Below are 24,444 nucleotides of genomic sequence, written 5' to 3'. Positions count from 1 at the left end.
AAAATAGAAACTAAAATAAAATATATAGGGACAGATTGTGTACCATGCAATGAAAATAATCAATTTAGCACCGCATAATTGATCAAGGAGAGAGTACAGAACCAATTGTGAATTCAGGAAGAATAAGGAGACAAATGTGACACCACTGTACAGTGCAATGCTCTTGGAGGTTTCAAATTGAAATGATTTTGTGACTCGAGTACCTCAAGTCACACAGGAGATATTTTGTGACTTCTTGTAATGACTGAACATTTCTTGTGTTGGTAAAAATAACCTGTTGTGTACTTATATTGGTGTTGCCATTGACAGTACATTAAATCTTATTGAAGGGGAAAGAAGAGTGATAAAGGATGCTCAATATTAACAATGCAAATTATGAGGACGAATTGTGAACTAACAGTAATTTCTTTACAGAGGCATTTACAGAAAAAGTAGTTCCATTATTTTCTGACACAACTACCTTCCTTTCCAACACATTTGGTCTACTTGTCCATAAGGTTTGCATATGCCCTCCAGGAAAGGAAAAATAAATTTGACATGTCTGATAACCGTAATTGTCTTGATAGCCTTGTCAACATCTGCAGACTTTGTACCTCGTAAGTGTGTTCTTTTAAAGGTCTAAACTAGTGAAAATCTGCTGATATGAAGTTTACACTGTATGCTGAATCTTCCAACATCACATGTTAGGTCATGTCATATATTGCAGTAAGTGCAGCAGTACAAGAACATGCATTCTCATTAAGTAGCTTTGATATATATGTGAGAAGTATGCTGTGTTTTGATCATTTACCAGACTTCACCAGCTTTACCATCATGTCATAACAGAAAGAAGTAGTCACATTTGTCCCTTCTAGTGGAAATGCATCAGTATAGGTCCTTGATATCACAAACACTGTCTGCATTGACTGTTACTGGATGTGTGTGTCTTGTATTTGTTCTAGAACAGAGAAATAAGGTAATCTCTTTGTATCGATACTCATCGGTTACACATTTTCTTAAAGCCAAGATCACCATGTACAGTGACACTTGCCTCATTGTGAATTTCATCAGTAATGAAACATTTTTTGACAGGATTTCATGTTCCAGCTGATATTTCACTGTTTCAATTCTCTTGCACCCTGATCTTAGACACTACAGTACGTTGCAGACCTAGCAACTTCCATTCTCCACATATACAACACTGGTTTGACTCATATGCTTAGGGGCCATGTTTAATATTTAATGTCTGTAGTTGACATGATGTTCTTGTAATGTATTTTCAGTTCTGGATTAGGGTGATTGTTGGAAATGGATGCAAGTCAAAAACATGTTTGTTGTGGAAATTAAAGATATGTAGTGTAGCTGAAATTGTTGAAGATGACAATTAAGGAAAAAGTTCTGTCACCTTTGCGCAACCTCTTCTTATTCAAACAACTGTCACCGTTTTGAACTTCCATTCTTCTGTATATTTTAAATAGTTTCACTGCCTGTGACTACAGTAAAAATGAATAACACCATATTGTTCTTGTATGGTGCTCATCAGCAGTGGTGTGGCAATGTTTAGTGCACTTTTGTGCAAAGACACACTACTTGATCACCATTATGCCCTAGCAATTTATTGTTAAGGAACCATCGACAGACTAGTAACAAAACATCAATGAAATTTATAATTACATTCCAGAATGAAATTTTCACTCTGCAGTGGAGTGTGCATTGATATGAAACTTCCTGGCAGATTAAAACTGTGTGCCGGACTGAGACCCGAACTCAGGACCTTAGACTTTTGCGGGTCAAGTGCTCTACCATCTGAGCTACCATGCATGACTCACACCCCGTCCTCACAGCTTTACTTCTTCCAGTACCTCGTCTCATACCTTTCAAACTTCACAGAAATTTTCGTTGATACAGATTTTGTTTAGGGCAGCTAGTAAAAAGATTATCAGAGGAGCTTAAGTGTGATGTAAGTGGTACTGAGGGCAACTACACTAATCTAAATCCTTGAGTGAGAGGATGACCGGAGGTATTGGAAGGAGGGAATGATTCTGTCTATGACTGTTGCATTGGGTTAAGCTATACGCCGATGAGCCAAAACATTATGAGCACCTGTTTAATAGCATGTTGTTTCACTTTACGAACAGAGAAGACATCAACCATGAAGGGATGCAGGTGGTCCACAGTAAAGTTCATGTAGCTCACTGCTGCCATAGTGTCTTCAAGTACTACCATAGATCCCATAGAAGCAAAAAATCAGTGTACCCCATAGCATAAATTTGCTCTCACCAGCACGCATCTGTGGTGTGGTGCATGTTTCAAGCAGCCATTTGCCTGGATGAAGGACCCATCCATCGACCTGGTGTAGTAAGAAATGCAATTCATTCAATGGGCAAAACACTTCTATTGATCCACACTGAAAACTCAGTGATACTGTGCCCACTGCAGTCGTAACTGGCAATGTCATTGGGTCAACACAGGAACATGTAGGGATCATGTGATGTGGAGTTCCATGTTCAACAACGGCCTTTGAATGGTATGCTCCAAAATACTTGTGCCTGCACCAGCATGGTACTCTGTCATCAGATCTGCCATATATCGCTGCCTGTCCTGGATTACACAGGGGGCGATCCTCCAAACCCACTGTTATGTGATGAGATATGGTTGTCCTGTATCATATGGCCTATGTGTTATTTCAGTATCATTTGACCACTTTCTGTAGCTGCTCATGACAGTAGTACGCAAACAGCTGACCAACTTTACCATTTCAGAAATTCTCATTTCCAGCCACAGTACCACAGCAATGTGCCCTTTGTCTAGCTTTAATGACCACCCATTCATCACTCTTCTGCTTACATTCTTTCCTTGCTGTGTCATGTGCCTGCAGTACCACCAGGAGGCATTCATCCTCACAGTGGGCAGTGATGATAATGTTTTAGCTCGTCAGTGTATGAGCGTTTGGTGAACAACACAAGGAGCTTGGTCTACAATGACACAGTTTGGGTTTGGCAAACTTGGAATTTCTGAACTGGTCACTGATCAGTGCTGAGTCTTTTAGTACATTAAGTCCTGACATGCTTCAGCAATTAGGATGGTGAAATATTGTCTGTCACAGTAGTAACACTAGTAGAAATGGAAGATGAAATTTTTTTTCTGACATCTCATCTAATACCATATGACAACATTCTGTGATGTCCAGTTATCATTGCTCAAGTGATTCAGTTCCTTCCTCCCAGTTCAAATTCTTGAACTTGTAGAAGGAAAAGTAATACCAAAATGCGCTAACAGATGATTCCTAACTTCAGTGGAATGTGAATAAGTTCAGGACATATGTGGAGGATCAAACTGTTAGCACAAGGCAGACCCTTTACTCGTATTTACATTTAAAACATATTGACATCTCCATGTTGGGGTACAACCTCCACTGAAAGGATTGTTGAGAGAATATAGAACTAAAGGCTGAGACACATACTACTCAGTGCCAATCTCTTTCTGAAAAGCTGTTCAAGCAGTTGCTGAGGACTTGCATATTCCATGTTATGTGCCATCCAGTGAAGTTCTGGATGCGGAAGGGTCTCTTTGACCTCATTTGACACATCCACAACCATTACTGATTGTGGTGGATAACAGATCTCATAATGTACAATGAATGTCTATGCCTTACCCAGAGACTGAGTTGTTGAGATACTTATTATGTTGAAAGATCTATATCTTCTATATGTGGCCAAATGCTACATATAACTGTGTTGTGGTTTGTTGGCTTGCATTCAAGTGGCTGCTAGTCCATGAACCACGGACCTTGCTGTTGGTGGGAGGCTTGCGTGCCTCAGTGATACAGATAGCTGTACCATAGGGGCAACCACAGTGGGGGGGGGGGGGGGGGGTTATCTGTTTAGAGACCATACAAATGTGTGGTTGTTGAAGAGGGGCTGCAGCCTTTTCCGAAGTTGCAGGGGCAACAGTCTGCATGATTGACTGATCTGGCCTTGTAACATCAACCAAAACAGTCTTGTTGCGCTGATACTGCACAAACGGCTGAAAGCAAGAGCAAAATACAGCCATAATTTTTTCTGAGGGCATGCAACTCTATTGTATATTTAAATGATGATTGCATCTTCTTGGATAAAATATTCTGGATGTAAAATAGTACCTCATTCAGATCTCTGGGCAGGGACTACTTAGGAGGATGTTGTTATCAGGAGAAATAAAACTGGCATTCTACAGACTGGAGCATCGAATGTCAGATCCTTTAATTGGGCAGGTAGGTTAGAAAATTTAAAAAGGGAAATGGATATGTTAAAGTTCGATATAGCAGAGTTAGTGAAGTTCGGTGGCAGGAGGAATAGGACATCTGGTCAGGTAAGTACAGGGTTATAAATGTAAAGTCAGATAGGGATATGGCAGGAGTAGGTTTAAAAATGAATAAAATAGGAATGCAGATAATCTACTACGAACAGTATGGTGAACACATTACTGTAGCCAAGGTAGACATGAAGCACACACCCATCACAGTAATACAAGATTATATGCTAATTAGTTCTGCAGATGATGAAGAGAAATATTTAGTTTGAGAATCATGAAAGAAGATTGTATACGTGGAAGAGATCTGGTGACACTGGAAGGTTTCAGATTGATTATGTATTGGTAAGACAGAGATTTTGGAACTAAATTTTAAATTAGACATTTACAGAGGCAGGGTGGACTCTGAGCACAATTTATTGGTTATGAACTGTAAATTAAAAGTGAAGAAACTGCAAAAAGGTAGGAATTTAAGGAAAATTGAAAGAACCAGATGTTGTAGAGAGTTTGTCAATTAATGAAAGGAAAAAAAATATAAAAATGCAGTAAATGAAGCAAGTGAAATGAAATACAAATGTTTGAAAAATGAGATTGATAGGAAGTACAAAATGGCTAAACAGATGGCTACAGGATTACAAAATGGCTAAACAGATGGCTACAGGAAAAATGTAAGTATTTAGAAACATATATCACTAGGGGAAAGGTAGATGCCACCTACAGGAAAATTAAAGATACTTTTGTAGAAAAGAGAACCACTGGTATGAATATGAAGAGATCTGATGGAAAACCAGTTCTGAGCAAAGAAGAGAAAGCAGAAAGGTGGAATGAGTATATAGAGGGTTTGTACAGGGGACATGTACTTGAGGACAGTATTAAGGAAATGGAAGAGGACGTAAATGAAGCTGAGATGGAAATATGATACTGCTTGAAGGATTTGACAGAGCACTGAAAGACATAAGTTGAAACAGGGCCCCGGGAGTAAACAACATTCTGTTAGAACCACTGATAGCCTTGGGAGAGCCAGCCATGACAAAACTCTTCCATTTGGTTAGTAAGATGTATGAGACAAGCGAAATACTCTCAGACTTCAAGAAGAATGTAATAATTTCAATTCAAAAGAAAGCAGGTGCTGACAGGTGTCAAAATTACCGAACTATCAGTTTAAGAAGTCATGGTTGCAAAATACTAACATGAATTCTTTGCAAAAGAATGGAAAAACTAGTAGAAGCCAATCTCAGGGAAGATCAGTTTGGATTCCAGATAAATGTAGGAACACACGAGGCAATACTGATCCTACGACTTCTCATAGAAGATACATTAAGGAAAGGCAAATCTATGTTGATAGCATTTGTAAACTTAGAGAAAGGTTTTGACAATGTTGATGGGAATACTTTTTTTCAAATTCTAAAGGTGGCAGGGGTAAAATACAGGGAGCAAATGCTATTTACAATTTGTACAGAAACCAGATGGCAGTTATAAGTGTTGAGAGGCATGAAAGAGGAGCAGTGGTTGATTTGTATATTGAGCAAGCAGTAAAAGGAAACAAAAGAAAAATTTGGAGTAGGAGTTAAAGTCCAGGGAGAAGAAATAAAAGTTTGAGGTTTACTGATGACGTAATTCTGACTAGACTAGCAAAGGACTTGGATGAACAGTTGAATGGAATGGACAGTGCCTTGAAAGGAGGATATAAGATGAACATCAATAAAAGCAAAATGAAGATGATAGAATGTAGTTGAATTAAATCAGCTGATGCTGAGGGAATTAGGAAATGAGAAATTTGAAGTAGTAGATGGGTTTTGCTATTTGGGAAGCAAAATAACTGATGATGGTTGAAGTAGGGAGGATGTAAAATGTAGGTTGGCAATGGGAAGAATAGCATTTCTGAAGAAGAGAAATTTATTAACATCGAATATAGATTTTAGTGTCAGTAAGTTCTTTCTGAAAGTGATTGTATGGAGTGTAGCCATGTATGGAAGTGAAACATGGATGAAAAACAGTTTAGACACGAAGAAAAAAAGAAGCTTTTGAAATGTGGTACCACAGAAGAGTGCTTAAGATTAGATGGGTAGATCAAATAACTAATAAAGAGGTACTTAACAGAATTGTGGAGAAAAGAAATTGGTTGCACAACCTGACTATAAGAAGGTATTGGTTGGTAGGAGACATTCTGAGACATCAACAGATCACCATTTTAGTACTGGAGGGAAGCATGGGGCCTAAGAATTGTAGAGGGAGACCAAGAGGTGAATATATTAAGCAGATTCAGAAAGATATAGGTTGCGTTAGTTACTCGGAGGTTTAGAGGCAGAACAGTATAGAGTAGCAGGGAGAGCTCCATCAAACCAGTCCTCAGACTGAAGACCACTACAACACCAGCCCATCTTGACTTCCGCTCCCAGATAGAGTGGTCTGCAGAGGGGAGCTATCACATTGGGTGATGGGCAGAGCACACTGGCTAACTGGCTGTTTTTGAATACCAAAATAGTGTCTTGGACATGGTTATCACTTTACAGGTATGACCCATCTATCCCAGAATGATCAGGCTGACTTTAGAGGTAGGATGCCCATAGTAGAATGAATCTCACTTCAGAGTTAGGGTTTTGTCACACAAGTCTGTTCAAATACTGATCCCACATTGTGAGAATCTTAGTCTTTTGAGCTGCAGGAGCAAAAGCACAAACAACAATAAATAAGAACAAGAAGAAGTTATGGCAAGTGTTTATGGATTTGAAAGATCAATAATAATTGCTCTATTGAAGCAAGTCTGTCCTCAAGTTACACTTGGAGGTATCACCCAGACAATGGTAAAATACTTCACTTCATTCAATGAAATGTAAACCATATTCCAGCTTTCTGTCACTGTCATGCATTGTTATAGGTAGGAAATAGGAGCTTTTGTTTGAACTAGAATGAGGTTTACAATTGGCCTTTTTCCACATGAAACGCAGATTCCACATTTTCTGAGGCCTGGAGACTACATAATGCAGAGACCAAATTCAATGCAGGTCACACCAGAAATTCTACTAGTTTCCTTTAATAAAGCTTGGCTGATAGGAGACTTTTTAGATTCATGGAGAGAGACAATCTTGATACTCTTCCTGAAACCAGATAATGGTTAGCAGTTGTTGTATTGGTTTCGACACTAGCTCCATAGGAAATACGTTAGAACTGATTTGGGGGTGGGGGCAATGTCTTTTGACGGGGTAATGTTTGCTGCGTCCATGGCATTCAATAGGCCACACATGCCTCGCTGGGTTGTGCTAGATGGGGACACCTCAGTGAGCTGACTCTTTGTGGCTGGGTATAGGTTTGGCGATCCCAGGTTTCCTGAGCTGGGGACTGGTAGGTGTTGCATCATCTGTAACTGTAAGCTCTGAGCATCTTTCAGTGACCAACTTGAGGCAGGTTGGTGGGGTGTTGTGTATCATAGGGAATGGGGATCTTGGCTGAACTGCTTGGTCAGTTTTAAGGTGTGCTGTGCCCCAATGAGATCCATGGATGTTGAGGCAGAACAGTTGTTAGCATGTGACCACTGAGGAACCTACTGCACCTCAGTTATAGAAGGCTTACCTAGACAAGCATGCCTCTGTCTGGGTAGATGAATGATTACCTAGAGTTTTGAGAGACAAAATGACTCACAATAAAAACAAACTTCAAACTCAAAGTGGAAGGGGTGGGTCACTTCAGGTTTTTTCTACCCAGTCCACAAAGAGAACTCGGTTGGACAGCCCACCTGACACATCTATTTCAATATGAGTCACAGTAACATAACAATGCCAATGCATCATAATGTATTCATTGTTATGAAGAGGGGAGATGGCACATTAGAGAGAATATCCCCTTTCTATGTACAAACGAGTGAGGAGGGATTTGCTGGAGTGCCTAATCTATTAAAAGGTTACGGAACTGTACCCTGATTATAGAGACAGTGATTCCAAACAAACACCTAAGTTACTGCAAAGCACAAAATTTGTGGAGTGTCCCATAGTTGTTGAAATGCACAATGTCCTTAATTACAGCAGAATCATTGTATCAAGTAGTGACCTTCATATATGGATCCCACTGAACTCCTGGCGTAATGGCAAAGGTAAGTTAATATCAAGGTCAGAAACATGGAGAATTCACACTCATTATTTGAATATGTAAAGGCTAATTTCTTACTTTGATGAGTTTGTCCAGATGTCTCCAATCCAATGTGCTGTTCTCAATGCCAGAGATTCAGGCATACTGTCCCGACATGCAATGGGAAGCCAGCTTGTGGTCTAAAACTCATGGTCAAGGCTCACTCATGCACCCAACCACCTTGTTCTTTAATTGCTGAGGCACACATCCATTCTGTTCAAAGGAATATACTATGTACAGAAAAGAAAGTTCAGTTGCTTCAGGTCACCAGGCAGTTACTGTATATTATTTTCAATGCTACATAGCCTCCAAAATTTGCAACTTCGTTCTGTACCATCATAAAGCGATCATTTGCGAAGTTGGATGCCTTGATGCATACTCCCAGAGCAAATACTATCACATCCACCTGTGCTTCCGGCTGCACCTGTCAAGACATAGGAAAGAAGACCAGATCTAAAAGGCATGATGTAAAACCCTCTAACCCAACTACTTCTGTAACATCTGATGGGGAAGAATATCCAATGGGTCTGGAAATATTGTACATTTGGATGATCCACCAAGCCCATCTACCCCTTTCCCCAACATTCTGAACTCCCCTCCTAAAGTACAAGACTTAGTGAGGGTTAAACCCAATGGTTAACATGGCTCCCTTCCTTCAGTGGAATGTGAATGGTTATTGAACACATTTAGAGGAATGAAAACTGATAGCACAAGGGAAACCTATTTGCATATGGCTTTAGTAGGAAGTCCATCAATAATCTTGTGTTGACAGATTTAACTTTTGCAGGAAGGATGACCTAAGTGGTGAATGAGCAGAAGTTGGTGTAGCTGTGTTTGTCAGTGAAACACACCACTATTCATCCATCACCCTCACAGCAGAGATAAAAAGGATGCAATGGCAGGTTGTATGCCATCTCACCTTGTGGTGCATTGTGTGTCCATCCCACTGCAGGAATCCTTTGATGGCACAACACTTAACTGATCTTGCGCAACAGGTCCCCCTTTCATTCTTGTTACTTGGTGACATCAGTATCCACCATTACTCTGGGGCTCTAATACTGCCTGCCCCATAGATGAGAGGCTGTTAGTGAGTGGGCATCTAAATACTTAATACTGACAGAAATATGCTCTTCTGCACTACCACTGGATTACTCTCCACTGTAGAACTTTTCCTATGGTCTTCTGCACTTGCAGATACCATTACATGGGAAGTGGCCAATGATTTACACTCAGGTGACCACTTTCCCATATGGCTTCAGTTATCTTTGACTACAGCGCCTGAACAGAGGCTATCTAATAGGATGTTCAACGGAGCAAACTGGCTGCTATATAGCCAACTGGCCATATTTCAGCACTGTGACAGCACCGAGGTGGGCACCACATCACAGATGTGATGCACCATGCTGCTGATTCCTCTATTCCTACATCTTCTAGCGAGCCTTGAAAAAAAACTGTCCCTTGGTGGAACAAGGAATGTCAATTAGCAATTATCGACAGGTGTGCTGTGTTACCGATAGGATTCAATATGTCATCATGCTACTACACCTAAGCACGGAGGTGAAAGAAATCCTCCTATGCCTCTTCAGCAAAGTATGGGCTGAATACTACTATCTGGATCCATTGTAAAAGCTATCCTGATACCACTTCTGAAGCCAGGGAAGGACATGTTATCTCCAGATAGCTACAGCTGTGTTGCACACACTAGGTGTATAGGAAGGACTCTTTATTGGATGATAAATTGACACCTACTGTGGGCACTTGAAACTAAGTGATTGCTCATCCGTTCCAGTCTGGGTTTCAGAAGTAGGGGTACATACTTGACAGTATCCTCTGATTAGAGAATGCTATGCAAACAGCACTTTATTGATATCTTTTTTCGATCTGGAGAAAGCATACAATACTACTGGAGACACAATATCATCTGTCAGCTGCATGAAATAGGACTCCTCATCTTGCTTTGGTCCTTCTTTGCTGAGTGGTTTTTTCAGTATTGAGTCATTACTACTTACTCTGACCCAATTCCCTCAACAGAATGATGTTCCTCAGTGTAACATTCTGATGTCATCCTTTTTACTATAGCAATCAATAATATCTCTTTTACAGTAAGGAGCCCAGTCAAGTATTCCTTATTTGTGGATGACTTTGTGTTATTCTGCTCTTTCTCCAGTCTCACAAGTACTACGTATCAATTACAGCTGACCCATAAGAGCCTGGAAGATTGGACGAATGGAACTCAAGTTTACAGAAAAAGCTGTTACTGTATATTGTTTTAATTGTTTGCATTAATCCTTTACTCACTCAGAACTCTGGTTGAGGAAACAGTCTTGGATTTTAAGATCTCAGTGTGATTCTTAGGCTTTGTCTGTGATTAGAGGTTAAATGGCTGCCACACCTCTGTGATCTGTAATCTGTAATGTAGCTGTCTGAAGGCACCAAACATTTTAAAATATCTTTGCAATAAGAAATGGGGAGCAGATCAGTCCAGTTTGCTCGCATTCTATAGAACCTTTGTCCCCGCAGGTTTTGACTTTGCCAGCATATATGTCTCAGCCAGAGCTTCCTATTTAAAGATATTGTATGCTGTTCACCCTGCAGGCATTAGACTGGCTACAGGAGTGTACCAAACCAGTTTAGTTCCTAAGCTCTGTAGGGGCTGGTAAGCTGGCTCTTGCCATCCGGTGAGAAGTTCCTGTGGTGTGACACATACTTTCATCAGTCTCGGGGCTAAAAAATCCATGGAATGGAAGTTTACCAGTCACTGGGCAACTAGACCTTTTTCTTTCCATGTGAAGGACTGTCTCAAGCAACTTGGTGTAGTAGACAATCAATTCTTAAACTGGGATGGAGAAAGTAACCTTCCATGGATGATTCTCATGCCCACTCTTGGACATGATGGAGTGCAACACTCCACCTGTAGTTCTAAAAAGAATTTTCAATGGCATTTTATCAGAGTATTGTGAGGTAGTTTCTACTGATGGATCAAGTCAAGGGGGTAATGTCTAGTGTTCTTTTATTGTTCCATGTATTATCATTAAAATCCTCCTACCGAGCCATTTCTTGTGTACTATGCAGAGCTGTGGGTGGTCAAGAAGGCAATGGAGCACGTGAGACTTCTTGGTGAAGGGAAGTTATTTGTCTGCATGATCTCTTAGTGCTCTGCAGGCTATCCAGAAAATGTTCCCACTTGACGGGATAGTCAGATAGTCCAAACACTATCCACCTCCTGCATCGACAGAAGAAAGAGGTGGCCTACTGTTGTGTACCAGGGCACATGGGAACAAAGGGAAACAGTTAGCTGACACAGCAGTGAAAGCAGCCAGCCAGGAAAATACCACAGTTCATCTTAACATACTTCCACATGCTGTTACATCACTGTTCACCTTAACTTCCCTCTACAGTCAATCATGATGAGTGTTGGCTGAATGTGAAAGACAGTGGCTGAAAGTGGCCAGCAACAAGCTGTGTTTGATCAAACCAACTGCTGGCCCAAGTCACCCTTTCTTTCGAACTTCAAGGAGGACAGAGTGGGCCTCATTTGCCTTCATATCAGACACTGCCCAATGATGCATGCTTATCTCTTGTGGCATGGAGATGCACTAGAATGCATCTGTGATGCGCCATGCATTTTGTATGCTAGAGGGAAGCCTTTGGTCTACTGAGGTATTTGCTGTCAATTTTAGGTGTTGATGAAACTATAGCAGGAAAATTGTTGGTGTCTTGTGTGGTATCAGGACTCCTGCTCAGTTTAGTTGAACAAAAGTTGTATAGTGTTTTCGGGTGGCTGGCTCATCCTGTTTGTTATGTGGTCATCCAGCTATCTTACTGCATCGAGTGTTTCTTCAATAGTGTTAATGTATGACAACAATATGAATAGATTGTATATGAATTTTTTTATTACTGCAGCTGTAATTGTACAGCCTTTGATTTCTGTTTTAACAAGGGTATTGTATTGTATTGAACTGGGGACCTAGAAATGTCGGAGAGGCTTTGTCCCTGCTGTAGCCTCAGTGGTACACAACCCAACAACATGCTACAGCAGTCCACTCACCCCTTTGCCACCCTCCCACACTGAACCTAGGATTATTGTGAGGTGCGGCCTTCAGTGGGGACCCCCCTCCTGTCTGGCCATTCTGATTTAGGTTCTCTGTGGTTTTCCTAAATCATTTTAGGCAAATGTCAGGATGGTTCTTCCAATAAAGCCACATCCAACCACATTTCTAATCCTGGCTAAATATGTCTGGGTACATTGCTTACAATTTATTATTGTATTAAGTTGACAAATCCTATATGATTGTAAAAGACCCGTAATTGCATAAATTACTATACATGCAAGAAACTGGAAGAGAGTCTGCTTTTTCTTTTGTTCATGTTCTTTCTCTCCAGATACAGCAGTGGCTTAGTAGTAATCAAGTGAAAGAACAATTTTTTCACCATTTGGATTGTTGCCTCTACAAAAGAAAGCAATCAATCATATGCTGCATTCTGTCAACTTTTTCATAAAGTCTGGGCCAGCAAATGGGAAAATTTGTCCATTATGTACTTAAAAAGAATGAACAAAAAGTCCGAAGCATCAGGAGTATTCTTGGAGCTCTAAAAAGCTTTTGATAGAGTAAATCATGCACGATCTTATAAAAAACTGTGATGAGTGGTGTCATTGGAAAACTCATGCAACAGCTGCAAACACGTTTGAAAGGTAGACAACAGCATACAGAAATTATGATAATCAAGAAATATTGCAGACAAGACAATCAAGAATAAGAAATATACATTTTGATGTTCTTCGGGGTTTCATTTCATGTTTATTTCTGTTTATATGTTGTGTAAATGATTTCCCAAATTCTGTAGATAGTAAGCATTTGCTCACGATGTGCGCTGATGACACATCTGGTGTCATAATAAATAAATTAGTAAGCTGGTGAAAGTATTGTTGGATAAAACACATAATGGCCGTACACAAACTGCTGTTGTGAAATACAAATAGTTTAGACTGAAAATTTTGTGGTAGCAAAGTGCAGAGATCCTCCAATATGCCTGACAGAGAGCAGCAAGTATAATGACATCAACATATTTTTGTGTATAGTATGACCTAGACTCAGGTCCCATCCGCCAGATGAAACTGTCATTGACTGATTTGATCTGAGACTGTGATGACAGTGAATTAATGTGTGAAAAAAATATAAGATTCTAGAATAAAAGTAAGATACGTATAAATGCATTGCCCAGCTTGTCCCAGTCACACCAAACCCAAGCTTGTAAGGACCAAAAAATTCTGTAAGGAGATGACAGTAAGACCCGTTGTTAAGTACAGAATTCAAGTTCTATTAGTAATAGTGAGCCTTGAACAACAATTAGAAGAAACATGAGGACTGTAAACAACAAAGAAGTGACAGGTCCAGGTGAAAATAAAAAATAATCTAATCAAATGAAAGGAGGCAACAAATAAATCTATAAATAAATAAATTTATTTATACAAAATAAAAGAGAGAGACAAATGGGGAAAGCAAATGAATGTTTCTATTGCAGAGATTGGTAAGGGAAGGCTCCTTCTATGTACTGTTAGGTATTTAATTATGAAACAAGTACCATAGTCTCTGCTGCTATATTCCATTCCGTTCCATGAGCAGTAATAGAATGTTGGACGTTAGTGTAAAAAGTTTGTATCATTTTAGGACATGATGTAAGGAATCCATAACATTGGTATGGTACGTCATTAACTAATTCAAATTTGAAGCTGATACTGTTGATTGTTGTCAGGTTGAGCCACAGTTTTGCACATGATCTCACATACACCATAAGTAGTTTTGGGATGCAGAATGCATGAATTTACTATTCTTGTAATACCAAAGATCCACTGCAGAAAATAACAGCAGGGAAAGACTTGTTGTTTCACTACTTAAATCATATGGCCTTCCCTTTAAACATAACTGCTTAAAAACTCTGAAAATGCTAATTTCCTGTCACAAGCTATATAATTTTAATTTATTCTAGCACCTTAACTCTTGATGATTATAAGTTGTTATCATAAGTGTGCATAATATCTCTCAGTTAAAGAAATTTAAGAGAACAGTTTTTTAAACATTTTCTTAATTAAGAAACTTTTGTCAAAAATTTTTCTATGCTGTGTAAATGTGCTTTATTCAAAATAATATTTGTGTTGATTCTGTATTCAGCAAATGGGACTGCGGACACTCATTGATGATATGGAAGTTGAAAGTGAGGTTAGCAAAGCAAAAAATCTGAACTTCATTTTTAAATGTTCCTTTATGGAGGCGATACTGCTCATTTTAATTCTTGCACCACTGCAAAGATGAGAGAGAGAGAGAGAGAGAGAGAGAGAGAGTCAGTGACACAGAAGCAGTTGAATTCCCTATAACTGAACAAGGCCCAAGGACCTGATGGAATTGCCCTCGGATTCTATAAAGAATACTCCTTGGTTGGAAAAACATTAGTGTCGCACTCGTCTACAAGGCAGCTAGGAGAAGTGACCCACAAAACTGTTGTTCAGTGTCATTGACATACATTGTTGTACATTGAATCTAAGGACATATTTTGAACTTAAACATGATGAGGTATCTTGAACAGATTGATCTCATCTGCACCAACCACCATGGATTCTGAAAATGTTGGTCGTGTGAAATCAACTGTCACTTTTATCACATGGCATCCTGAAAGTCTGATATCAAGGTAATGAGATGACTGCAGTGTTTGGTAACTTCAGAAAAGTAATTGTATCACTACCACAGCAATGCTCATTAACTAAAAGTATGATGATATGGATTATAAAACAATTATGTGACTGGACTGAGGATTTATATCACGGGTGCAGCATGTTATCTTGGACAGCATGTTATCTTGACTGATGTAGAAGTAACTTCTGGTGTGTGCTAGGAAAGTGTGTTGGGACCCTCACTGTTTATGTGTATATTAACCTGGCAGCCAATGGAAAAAATAGCCAAATATTTTGTGGCAGATAAGACAGTGATCCGTTATGAAGTACAATATGAAAAATGCTGCACAAACATCCAGTCAGATCTTGATAAGATTCCAAAGTGATGGAAAGATTGACAACTTGTATTAAGTGTTTGGAAATGTAAAATTTTGCACTTCACAAAATGCAAACAATTTAGTCCTATAACTAAAATTATTATTATTGTAGTAAGTATAATGATAATACCATTAATTTGATAATGTGATGATATTGATCTCCTCAGTGTATACTCGTTAATTGATAAGTATTGGTAGTTAGTATTAGTAATTGTACAGAAAGCAAATTTGTTTATGTTATGAGTGTTGGGAATACAGCATTTGCATTTAAATTTTATATGTATTGTATCTAGGGATAATTGCTTTCTGAAAGGTGTAGCATAAGTGATCTTTGTCCAGTTGTGACCATTGTTCAAGTACCACCACCACCACCACCACCACCACCACCACCACCATCACTGGATCAGAATACAAAGTGACTGAGATTTGATGACAGTTGAGGATTGAAGGAGGTAGTCTCACTTCCCCATTAAGGTGCTGTATTGTGTCCACTTTGCAGAATCATATTAACCTTTTCACTTTCCCTGCAATGTTAGTACACGAAAGATGCTACACAGACAAAGTGCACATTTACATTATTGGTAGCTGTTATTGATCACAACTTCGTGTGATCACCAGCATCTATGGTGGCAGAATTATACAACAGTTTAAAAAAATTGGGTCCAAGCTCATTTTCTGATGTTTAATTGCAATGCTGCCTATCGTGTAAACAAGCAGCTTAAGATGCTTTGTTGTTCTTATTCAGGGTAAAAATCAAACAGTGACAAAAATCAGGATGGAATGTACCAGTGTTATGAAAAGGATAGCTGCTACTGACCATATAGCAGAGATGCTGAGTTGTAGATAGGCACAACAAAAATACTGTCAGAAAGCAGCCAGCAACCAGAGCCTGTTGTCGTGTGTGTGTGTTTGTGTGTGTGTGTGTGTGTGTGTGTGTGTGTGTGTGTGTGTGTGTGTTTTTCCGACAAAGGCCTTGGTGGCTGAAAGCTTGCTTTGTGATAGTCTTTTTGGTGTGCATCACAACTCAGCATCACGTGTATATGGTGAGTAGCAACTATCCTTTTTATCCAGGGTAAAGTTTTATATGAAAAACTCGCATTTCCTGTCACTTCAGTACAACAAACTGCACTAAAAATGATGCATTTTGGAGAGATCTTCAATGTGGCGTATCACTTAAACTGCTTATTATTGTAATGCCCAAGTATAAATGTGGAACCCACCACATTTTACCTTTGTTGGTGCTGAATCCATGATAGCTGCTACTCAGTTTGCTTCTGTTAGCCAGTTTCAGCACTTGACATGTGATCTCATGAGCCAATCAAAGCATACATTTATATTCTTGCTTTTCACAAATATTTAGATTTTTTCCCCCAAAAACTCAGTTATGGCGAGAGCCTGATCTGTATCTTAGCCCAAGGTCTAGGTTAAGTTGGAAGGTAACAGTTTGGTTGTTGTGATTTTGTGTAGTTAACGAATGTTGGGGGGGAAGACTGGTTGTCATGACAGACTAATCCATAGCTTAGCCCAAGGACTGCTACAATTGACTGACTGGATCACATGCCCTGTGCTGTGATTGGCCAATGGAAGAAAATTGAGCAGCCGCCATCTTGATTTCAGTACTTCTAAATCTCACTAGCTGTATTTCGTGCTTTTCATATTCATGCTGGTGCATGACAAAAATATGTAGTTTCATTAATACACTGCATTAAAAATCTATCCAAAATGTGTCATCTTCAGTTGATATATATAATCTTTACCTAGTTCTGTCAGAGACAGCAAAGGACTTGGAAGAGCAGTTGAATGGAATGGATAGTGTCTTGAAAGGAGGGTATAAGATGAACATCAACAAAAGCAAAACGAATGTAATGGAATGTAGTCGAATTAAGTCGGGTGATGCTGAGGGAATTAGATTAGGAAATGAGACACTTAAAGTAGTAAAGGAATTTTGCTATTTGGGGAGCAAAATAACTGAAGATGGTTGAAGTAGAGAGGATATAAAATGTAGACTGGCTATGGCAAAGAAAGCGTTTGTGAAGAAGAGAAGTTTGTTAACATCGAGTATAGATTTAAGTGTCAGGAAGTCATTTTTGAAAGTATTTGTATGGAGTGTAGCCATGTATGGAAGTGAAACATGGACGATAAATAGTTTGGACAAGAAGAGAATAGAAGCTTTCGAAATGTGGTGCTACAGAAGAATGCTGAAGATTAGATGGGTAGATCACATAACTAATGAGGAAGTATTGAATAGGATTGGGGAGAAGAGAAGTTTGTGGCACAACTTGACTAGAAGAAGGGATTGGTTGGTAGGACATGTGTTGAGGCATCAAGGGATGACCAATTTAGTATTGGAGGGCAGTGTGGAGGGTAAAAATTGTAGAGGGAGACCAAGAGATGAATACACTAAGCAGATTCAGAAGGATGTAGGTTGCAGTAGGTACTGGGAGATGAAGAAGCTTGCACAGGATAGAGTAGCATGGAGAGCTGCATCAAACCAGTCTCAGGACTGAAGACCACAACAACAACAACCTGACCCAGATAGACAGGGTATATTTGAAACCCTTTTTGTGTTAATTTATTGATTATAATTTGCAGGCAAAACCTCCACTCTCAATGTGTGGTGAACTAAAATTTGCTGACCGGAAAAATAAGTCATTCAAGAACTTTCTGTTTGAGTTTAGTCAAGCTAAACTTTGCTATTACAGGGATAAAGATGTAAGTAGTGGCAACATTTGTTAACATTCCATTTTATATAATACTGTATTCTCTTCAGGGATTACATCAGAAATCATTCTTTTGTTTCAAGGGTTCCATAAAAATAAATGAATGGAAAATTGAAGATATTGTATGGTATGTTGGACATGAATCAAAACGAAATCCACATATGAGGTAGGTTCATCCAAAACTTTCCTCTTTTACATTTCACATGTGGAGAATACTTTTGCCATTATTTATTACAGTCTTGCATAAAATTTCATTTTATTGTATCCACAGAGAGCTATGAAACTTAAATGCAGGCATGTCTTCAAGTAAATAAGGTTGTTTGCAACTAGATCTGTCATTGAGCCTCTTAAGAAGTCTCAGAAATATTTTTTACGTTCCATTATGGACTACCAGAAGATTACTTGTTTCAGATTATTTTTCTTTGTCTTTTTTAGAAATGTTAATGTTTTCGTTTATGATAATCTGTTTGCTGCTGGAACGATAATTGGCTGTAACTTGTATCATTATTAACTGCTGCACATTAGTGTATGCAGCAGACTTTCTTTCTAGTGGATCATTGTTTTGTCTTGCTCTTTCTTTCTTTCGTCTCCACTTGCTAGAGATCTTACGCCGAATAATTTATTTGTTTTTTTATATTTTTTACTAAAAACTAGCAAGAATTTTTGTTGAATGTCAAAGATGAGGGTGCATTTGAAGAAAGAAATTTGAATGGGAATGAGTAATTAATGTTGGGTTTGCTTATGATATATACAAACTTCTTGGTAAATGGAATACTTCTTACTGCAAAACAATTTTGCCACTCACTCTAATAGTAAATAACATTTTGCAAATTTAGATTGATTCCCACATCTTGTAAGATACATTAAGATGGAGCCACTTGGCTCTGAAATCAATACCATGTAAATTTAAAATATTTAAATACATGACAGTGACTGAAGAAAAAGAAAGGAGAAAAGAAGAGGAAAATAAAAATATTTCTTTTCCTTTGTGGTGGATTTAAAACCCTTATGTTATTGAAACACAATTTTTACTTCAATCTTAAAACTCTAAGGTAAGGTGAGAAAAGGGCACAAATAAATGGATAAAATTCAACTTCAAATGGGTGTACAAGCTTTGTTTATATAATGATATCAATTTATTTTCCTGAATTGTGTTAATGACACTGTCCTTTTTTAAACAATGTAATGAAAAGGATAGTTGCTATTCACTATATAGTGGAGATGCTGCGTCGCAGAAAGGCACAACAAAACGACTGTTGGAGTGTTCACACACAAGTGACCACAGTCTCTGCCAGCTGGATCCAGACTGCGAGTATCTGTGCATTGGGAGAGGCAACCAGGTGGGGGTAAGGAGGAGGCTGGAGCGGGGAGGAGAAGCGATAGCATGGTAGGGATGGGGGTCAGTAAAGTGCTGCTGGGAGTATGCAGAGATGAGATGGAGAGTAGGGCAGCTAGGTGCAGTCAGGAGGTTAAGAGGGTGGGTGGGGAGGGGAGGGGGGGTAGTGAAAAAGGAGAGAAGTAAGAAGACTGGGTGCATTGGTGGAATAGAGGGCTGTGTAGCACTGGGATGGGAACAGGAAGGGGGCTAGATGGGTATGCACAATGACTAAGGTTGAGGCCAGGAGAGTTATGGGAACAAAGGATATATTGCAGGGACAGTTCCCATCTGTACAATTCAGAAAAGCTGGGAAGGATTCTGATGGCACAGGCTGTAAAGCAGTCATTGAAATGAAGAATGTTATATTGATTGGATGGCATGCTGGACAACATGGTGGGCCAGTTGTTTCTTGGCCACAGTTTTTCACTGGCCATTCATGTAGACAGATAGCTTATTGGTTGTCATGCCCAAGTAGAATGCACCACAGTGGTTTCAGCTTAGTTTGACTGGTCTCACAGATAGCCATGCCTTTGATGGGGTAGGTGATGTTTGTGATCGGACTGGAGTAGGTGTTGGTGGGAGGATGTATGGGATGGGCCTTGCATTTAGGTTTATTATGGGGAGTTCGGAGCAGGGGTTGTGTAGGGATGGACGAGGATATTGTGTAGGTTCAGTGAGTGGTGGAATACCAGTGTGGTAGGGGTGGAAAGGATAGTTGGTAGGGCATTTCTCATTTTAGGGCACGATGAGAGGTAGTCAAAACCCTGGTGGGAACTGTAATTCAGTTGCTCCAGTCCTGGGTGGCACTAAGTCATGAGGGGAAAGCTCCTCTGTGGTTGGACAGTGGAACTTTGGGAGGTGATGTGTGACTGGAAAGAAAAGGCATGGGATATCTATTTTTGTACAAGGTTGGAAGGGCAATTACGATCTGTAAAGGCCTCAGTGAGATGCTCGGTATATTTAGAGAGGGACTGCTCATCACTACAGATGCGATGGCCACAGGTGGCTAGGTTGTGTGGAAGGGACTTCTTGGTGTGGAATCGGTGGCAGCTGCCAAATTGGAGGTATTGCTGGTGGTTCGTATGTTTGATATGGACAGGGGTACTATTATAGCCAACTTTGAGGTGGACGTTAACATCGAGGAAGGTGGCTTGATCATTTGAGTAGGACCAGGTGAAGTGAATGGGAGAGAAGGTGTTGAGGTTCTGGAGGAATGCGGATAGTGTGTTCCAACCCTCGATCCAGATCATGAAGATATTATTAATGAATCTGATCCAGGTGAGATGTTTGGAATTCTGGGTGCTTAGAAAGGATTCCTCTAGATGCCCCTTGAAGAGGCTAGCATAGGATGGTGCCATGTAGAAGCCCATAGCTATACTCCAGATTTGTTTGTAGGTAATGCATTCAAAGGAAAAGTAATTGTGGGTGAGTATATAGCTGGCTAGGCAACTAGGAAGGAGGATGCCCCATTGTGGCCAGTTATTGTGCCCTCACTAAGAGGATTTCTGATCTCATAGACCAACACCTTTGGCCTATTACCTGCAACCTACCCTTCTATATAAAAGATACTAACCATTTCCTCCACTGACTTGCCCCAGTCCCTACTCCTTTACCACACAGTGTCCTGCTTGTCACTGTTGATGCCTCCTCCCTTTACACTAATATGTCTAATGCCCATGGCCTTACTGATATTGAACACTACCTTTCGCAACACCCAATAGATTCCAAACCAAAAACCTCCTTCCTAGTTGTCATGACGAACTATACCCTCCCCCACAATTTCTTCTCCTGTGAAAGCATTACCTATAAACAAGTCCGGGGTACAGCTATGGACACCCACATGGCACCATCCTATGCCAAACTATTCATTGGCCATCTAGAGGAATCCTTCCTAAACACCCAGAATCCCAAACCCTTCAACTGGTTCAGATTCATTGATGACATCTTCGTGATCTGGATTGAGGGTGAGAACACCCTATAAAAGTTCCATCATAACCTCAAAAACTTCTCTCCCATTTGTTTCACCTGGTCCTACTCAACCCATCAAGACACCTTCCTCGATGTTGCTGTCCACCTCAAAGATGGCTATATCAGTACTTCTGTCTAAATCAGACATACAAACCACCAGCTATTCCTTCACTTCCCCAACAGCTGCCAACCATTCCATACCAAGAAGTCCATTCCATACAACCTAGCCACCCTTGGACATCTCATCTGTAGTGATGAGCAGGCCCTCGCGAAATATACTGAGGCCTCACTGAGGCCTTTACAGATTGTAATTACTCTCTCAGCCTTGTGCAAAAACAGGTATTCCATGCCTTATCTTTCCAGTGATCCAATACCTCCCAAAGTCCCACTGTCCAGCCACAGAGGAGCATTCCCCTCATGACTCACTGCCACCCAGGACTGGAGCAACTGAATTACATTCTCCACCAGTGTTCCAGCTACCTCTCGTCATGCCCTGAAGTGAAAAATGTCCTATCCACTATCCTCCCCAACCCTCCCACACTGGTACTCTGCTGCCCACCGAACCTACACAATGTCCTCATTCATCCCTGCACAACCCCTGCTCCTAGCCCCTTGCCTCATGCCTCTTATCCTCATAAGAGACCTAGATGCAAGACCTGTCTCATTCACCCTCCCACCAACACCTTCCCCAGTCTGGTCACAAACACCACCTATCCCATCGAAGGCAGGGCTACCTGTGAGACCAGTCATGTGATGTACAAGCTAAGCTGCAACCACTGTGCTGCATTCTATATGGGGATGACAACAAGCAAGCTGTCTGCCTGCATGAATGGCCACTAACAAACAGTGGCCAAGACAGAACTGGCCCATCCTGTTGCTGAGCACGCCACCCAACATGACATTCTTAATTTCAATGACTCCTTCACAGCCTGTGCCAACACCAGCTTTTCTGAACTGCACAGGTGGGAACTCGCTGTGCAATATATCCTACATTCCCGTAACCCTCCTGGCCTCAACCTTCATTGGTTATTGTACTTACCCATATAGCCCCTTCCCTGTTTTCATTTCAGCACTACACAGCCCTCTATTCCACCAATGCACCCAGTCTTTTTACTTCTCTCCTTTTCCACTACCCACCTGTCCATCGGTCCCCATCTAATATCCCGACTGCAAGTAACTGCTCTGCTCTCCACCTCGTCCCTGCTCTCTCCGGTCAGCACTTTACCATCCCTCACAGCTACCCTGCTATCCCTTCCCCTCCCCGCCCTAGCCTCCTCCTCACCACCACTCAGTTGCCTCTCCCCTGGCTCGAGCTGGCAGAGACTGTGGTTGAATGTGTGAGTTGCTTTTTCTGTGTGTGTGTGTGTGTGTGTGTTTTGTTCTCTATTTTTGACAAAGGACTTGTTGAACGAAAGTTAATGTTCCAACAGCCTTTTTGTTGTGCCTTTCTGCAATTCAGTGTCTCCGCTGTGTGGTGAGATGCAACTATCCTTTTCATTATATTGTTCTTTTTTAAGATATATATTTAATAGGTTATTTTGATAAGGTTTAACTCTTGATAATATATAAGCTGCTTAAAATGGGTATTTGTGCACTTGCCCTGCTAAAGTTCTCTTTTTAATTGGCACTAATACATAGACAAGTGCAGAATAGTACATATTTTGACATTTATTTTTATGGCTGGAACACGAAAATTGAATTAAAACTTTGAGTTATCAACTGTTATGCCTTGGTGTGTCACAATGCCTGAGGACCCCAAGAAAATACTTAACATCAAAACCTTTATTGTGTCAAAGAATATATTTTAATGATGTATCATAGAAAACAGTCTTTCTTCACCTGGATAAAGGATTGACATCTTTACTCATGGTACTGCTTACAGTAAAGGGAGCAATTGCAAGTGATAGCAAATATCATCATCTTAAGCACTACAGTGATGAAGAAACTAGCAGTATTTTACTAAATAGTAAGTGACAACCAAATGTACTGAAAAGGCACTTTACTGCACATTACAATTAAAGAATTCAATGTGAAATGTCATGTTCCCCATTCTTCCTGATCGGGGGTGTGGAAGAATATTTACAATATCATTTTTTACTACTTAGCAAATGTGTTCTCTAGGAATGTGGGGTCACCTGCATCAAATTTGAGCATAGTATCTTATTTGGGTTTTGTTAATGCACTTCAGTATTGCTCAGTCACTTAGAGTTAACTCCTTTGTTGCTTTCAAAGCCGAAGCATTCCCTTATTATACTTTGTTCTCCATAGCTTCCAGTGTTACAGTTTCCTCCTCCCCTTGTGCCATACTTTCCTCCAAAAGATTGTGACAGTAGTCTTCACAGAATCTCGGAATCTATATTCGTCATCGTCTGATGAACCTTCCATAATTTCTTTCTTTTTAGAGTTACTTCTGTGAGAACCAGTAGTCTTTTTACTGGTTGTCTTATTATTCTCATTTTTAGTAATTTGTGAACTTGTCTTGTTTCAACTTAGCATTTGCTTCTTTTTCCTTTTGTCAGGCTATAAGCCTCTCATGCATTTCTTCTGAAGTTATTACCTCTTGGGCGGGTAAATTCCTCCATTTCAAAACCCCTCCTGGATCTACCCTTTCCCCATTTAAATTTAGAGCACACTTGTCGCAATACTGAATTTCAAGGGAAAAGTGCATAGCAAGGTATAAGTCTTCAATACAAAGGAAACAATTCAAAGGCTAATGCATTTGTTAAACAACAGTATCAACAGTATTAACTTACCTTCTCAAAACTGAAAAACTGCAAACAATCCTTTAATGATGATAGGTTAAAGGAACACAGCAACCCTACTGTAATGGAAAGCAAGCGTAGGAATGCTTCTAGAAATGCTACATCTGACACAATCACTATCTAGCTGCACAGAATGAAACACATTGCCCAGAAAGTGCTGTTTTCCCACCTTACTACAATA

At 40.0% G+C, this 24,444-nt stretch overlaps 1 protein-coding gene across 1 annotated transcript in view; it reads left to right on the top strand.

The window, feature by feature from the left end:
- Positions 1-24,444, top strand: part of LOC126481071 (arf-GAP with Rho-GAP domain, ANK repeat and PH domain-containing protein 2) — a 155,756-nt gene that overhangs the window by 106,759 nt on the left and 24,553 nt on the right. The window contains exons 9-10 of the mRNA XM_050104556.1: positions 18,028-18,147; positions 18,239-18,321. Coding sequence (XP_049960513.1) covers positions 18,028-18,147; positions 18,239-18,321 — 203 coding nt within the window. The remainder of the gene's footprint in view (positions 1-18,027; positions 18,148-18,238; positions 18,322-24,444) is intronic.

This window comes from Schistocerca serialis, chromosome 5, assembly GCF_023864345.2.
Source record: "Schistocerca serialis cubense isolate TAMUIC-IGC-003099 chromosome 5, iqSchSeri2.2, whole genome shotgun sequence".
In the NCBI taxonomy this organism is placed as follows: domain Eukaryota; kingdom Metazoa; phylum Arthropoda; class Insecta; order Orthoptera; family Acrididae; genus Schistocerca; species Schistocerca serialis.
Note: the sequence above shows the minus strand (reverse complement) of the source record. Positions and strands in the feature narration are given on the sequence as shown.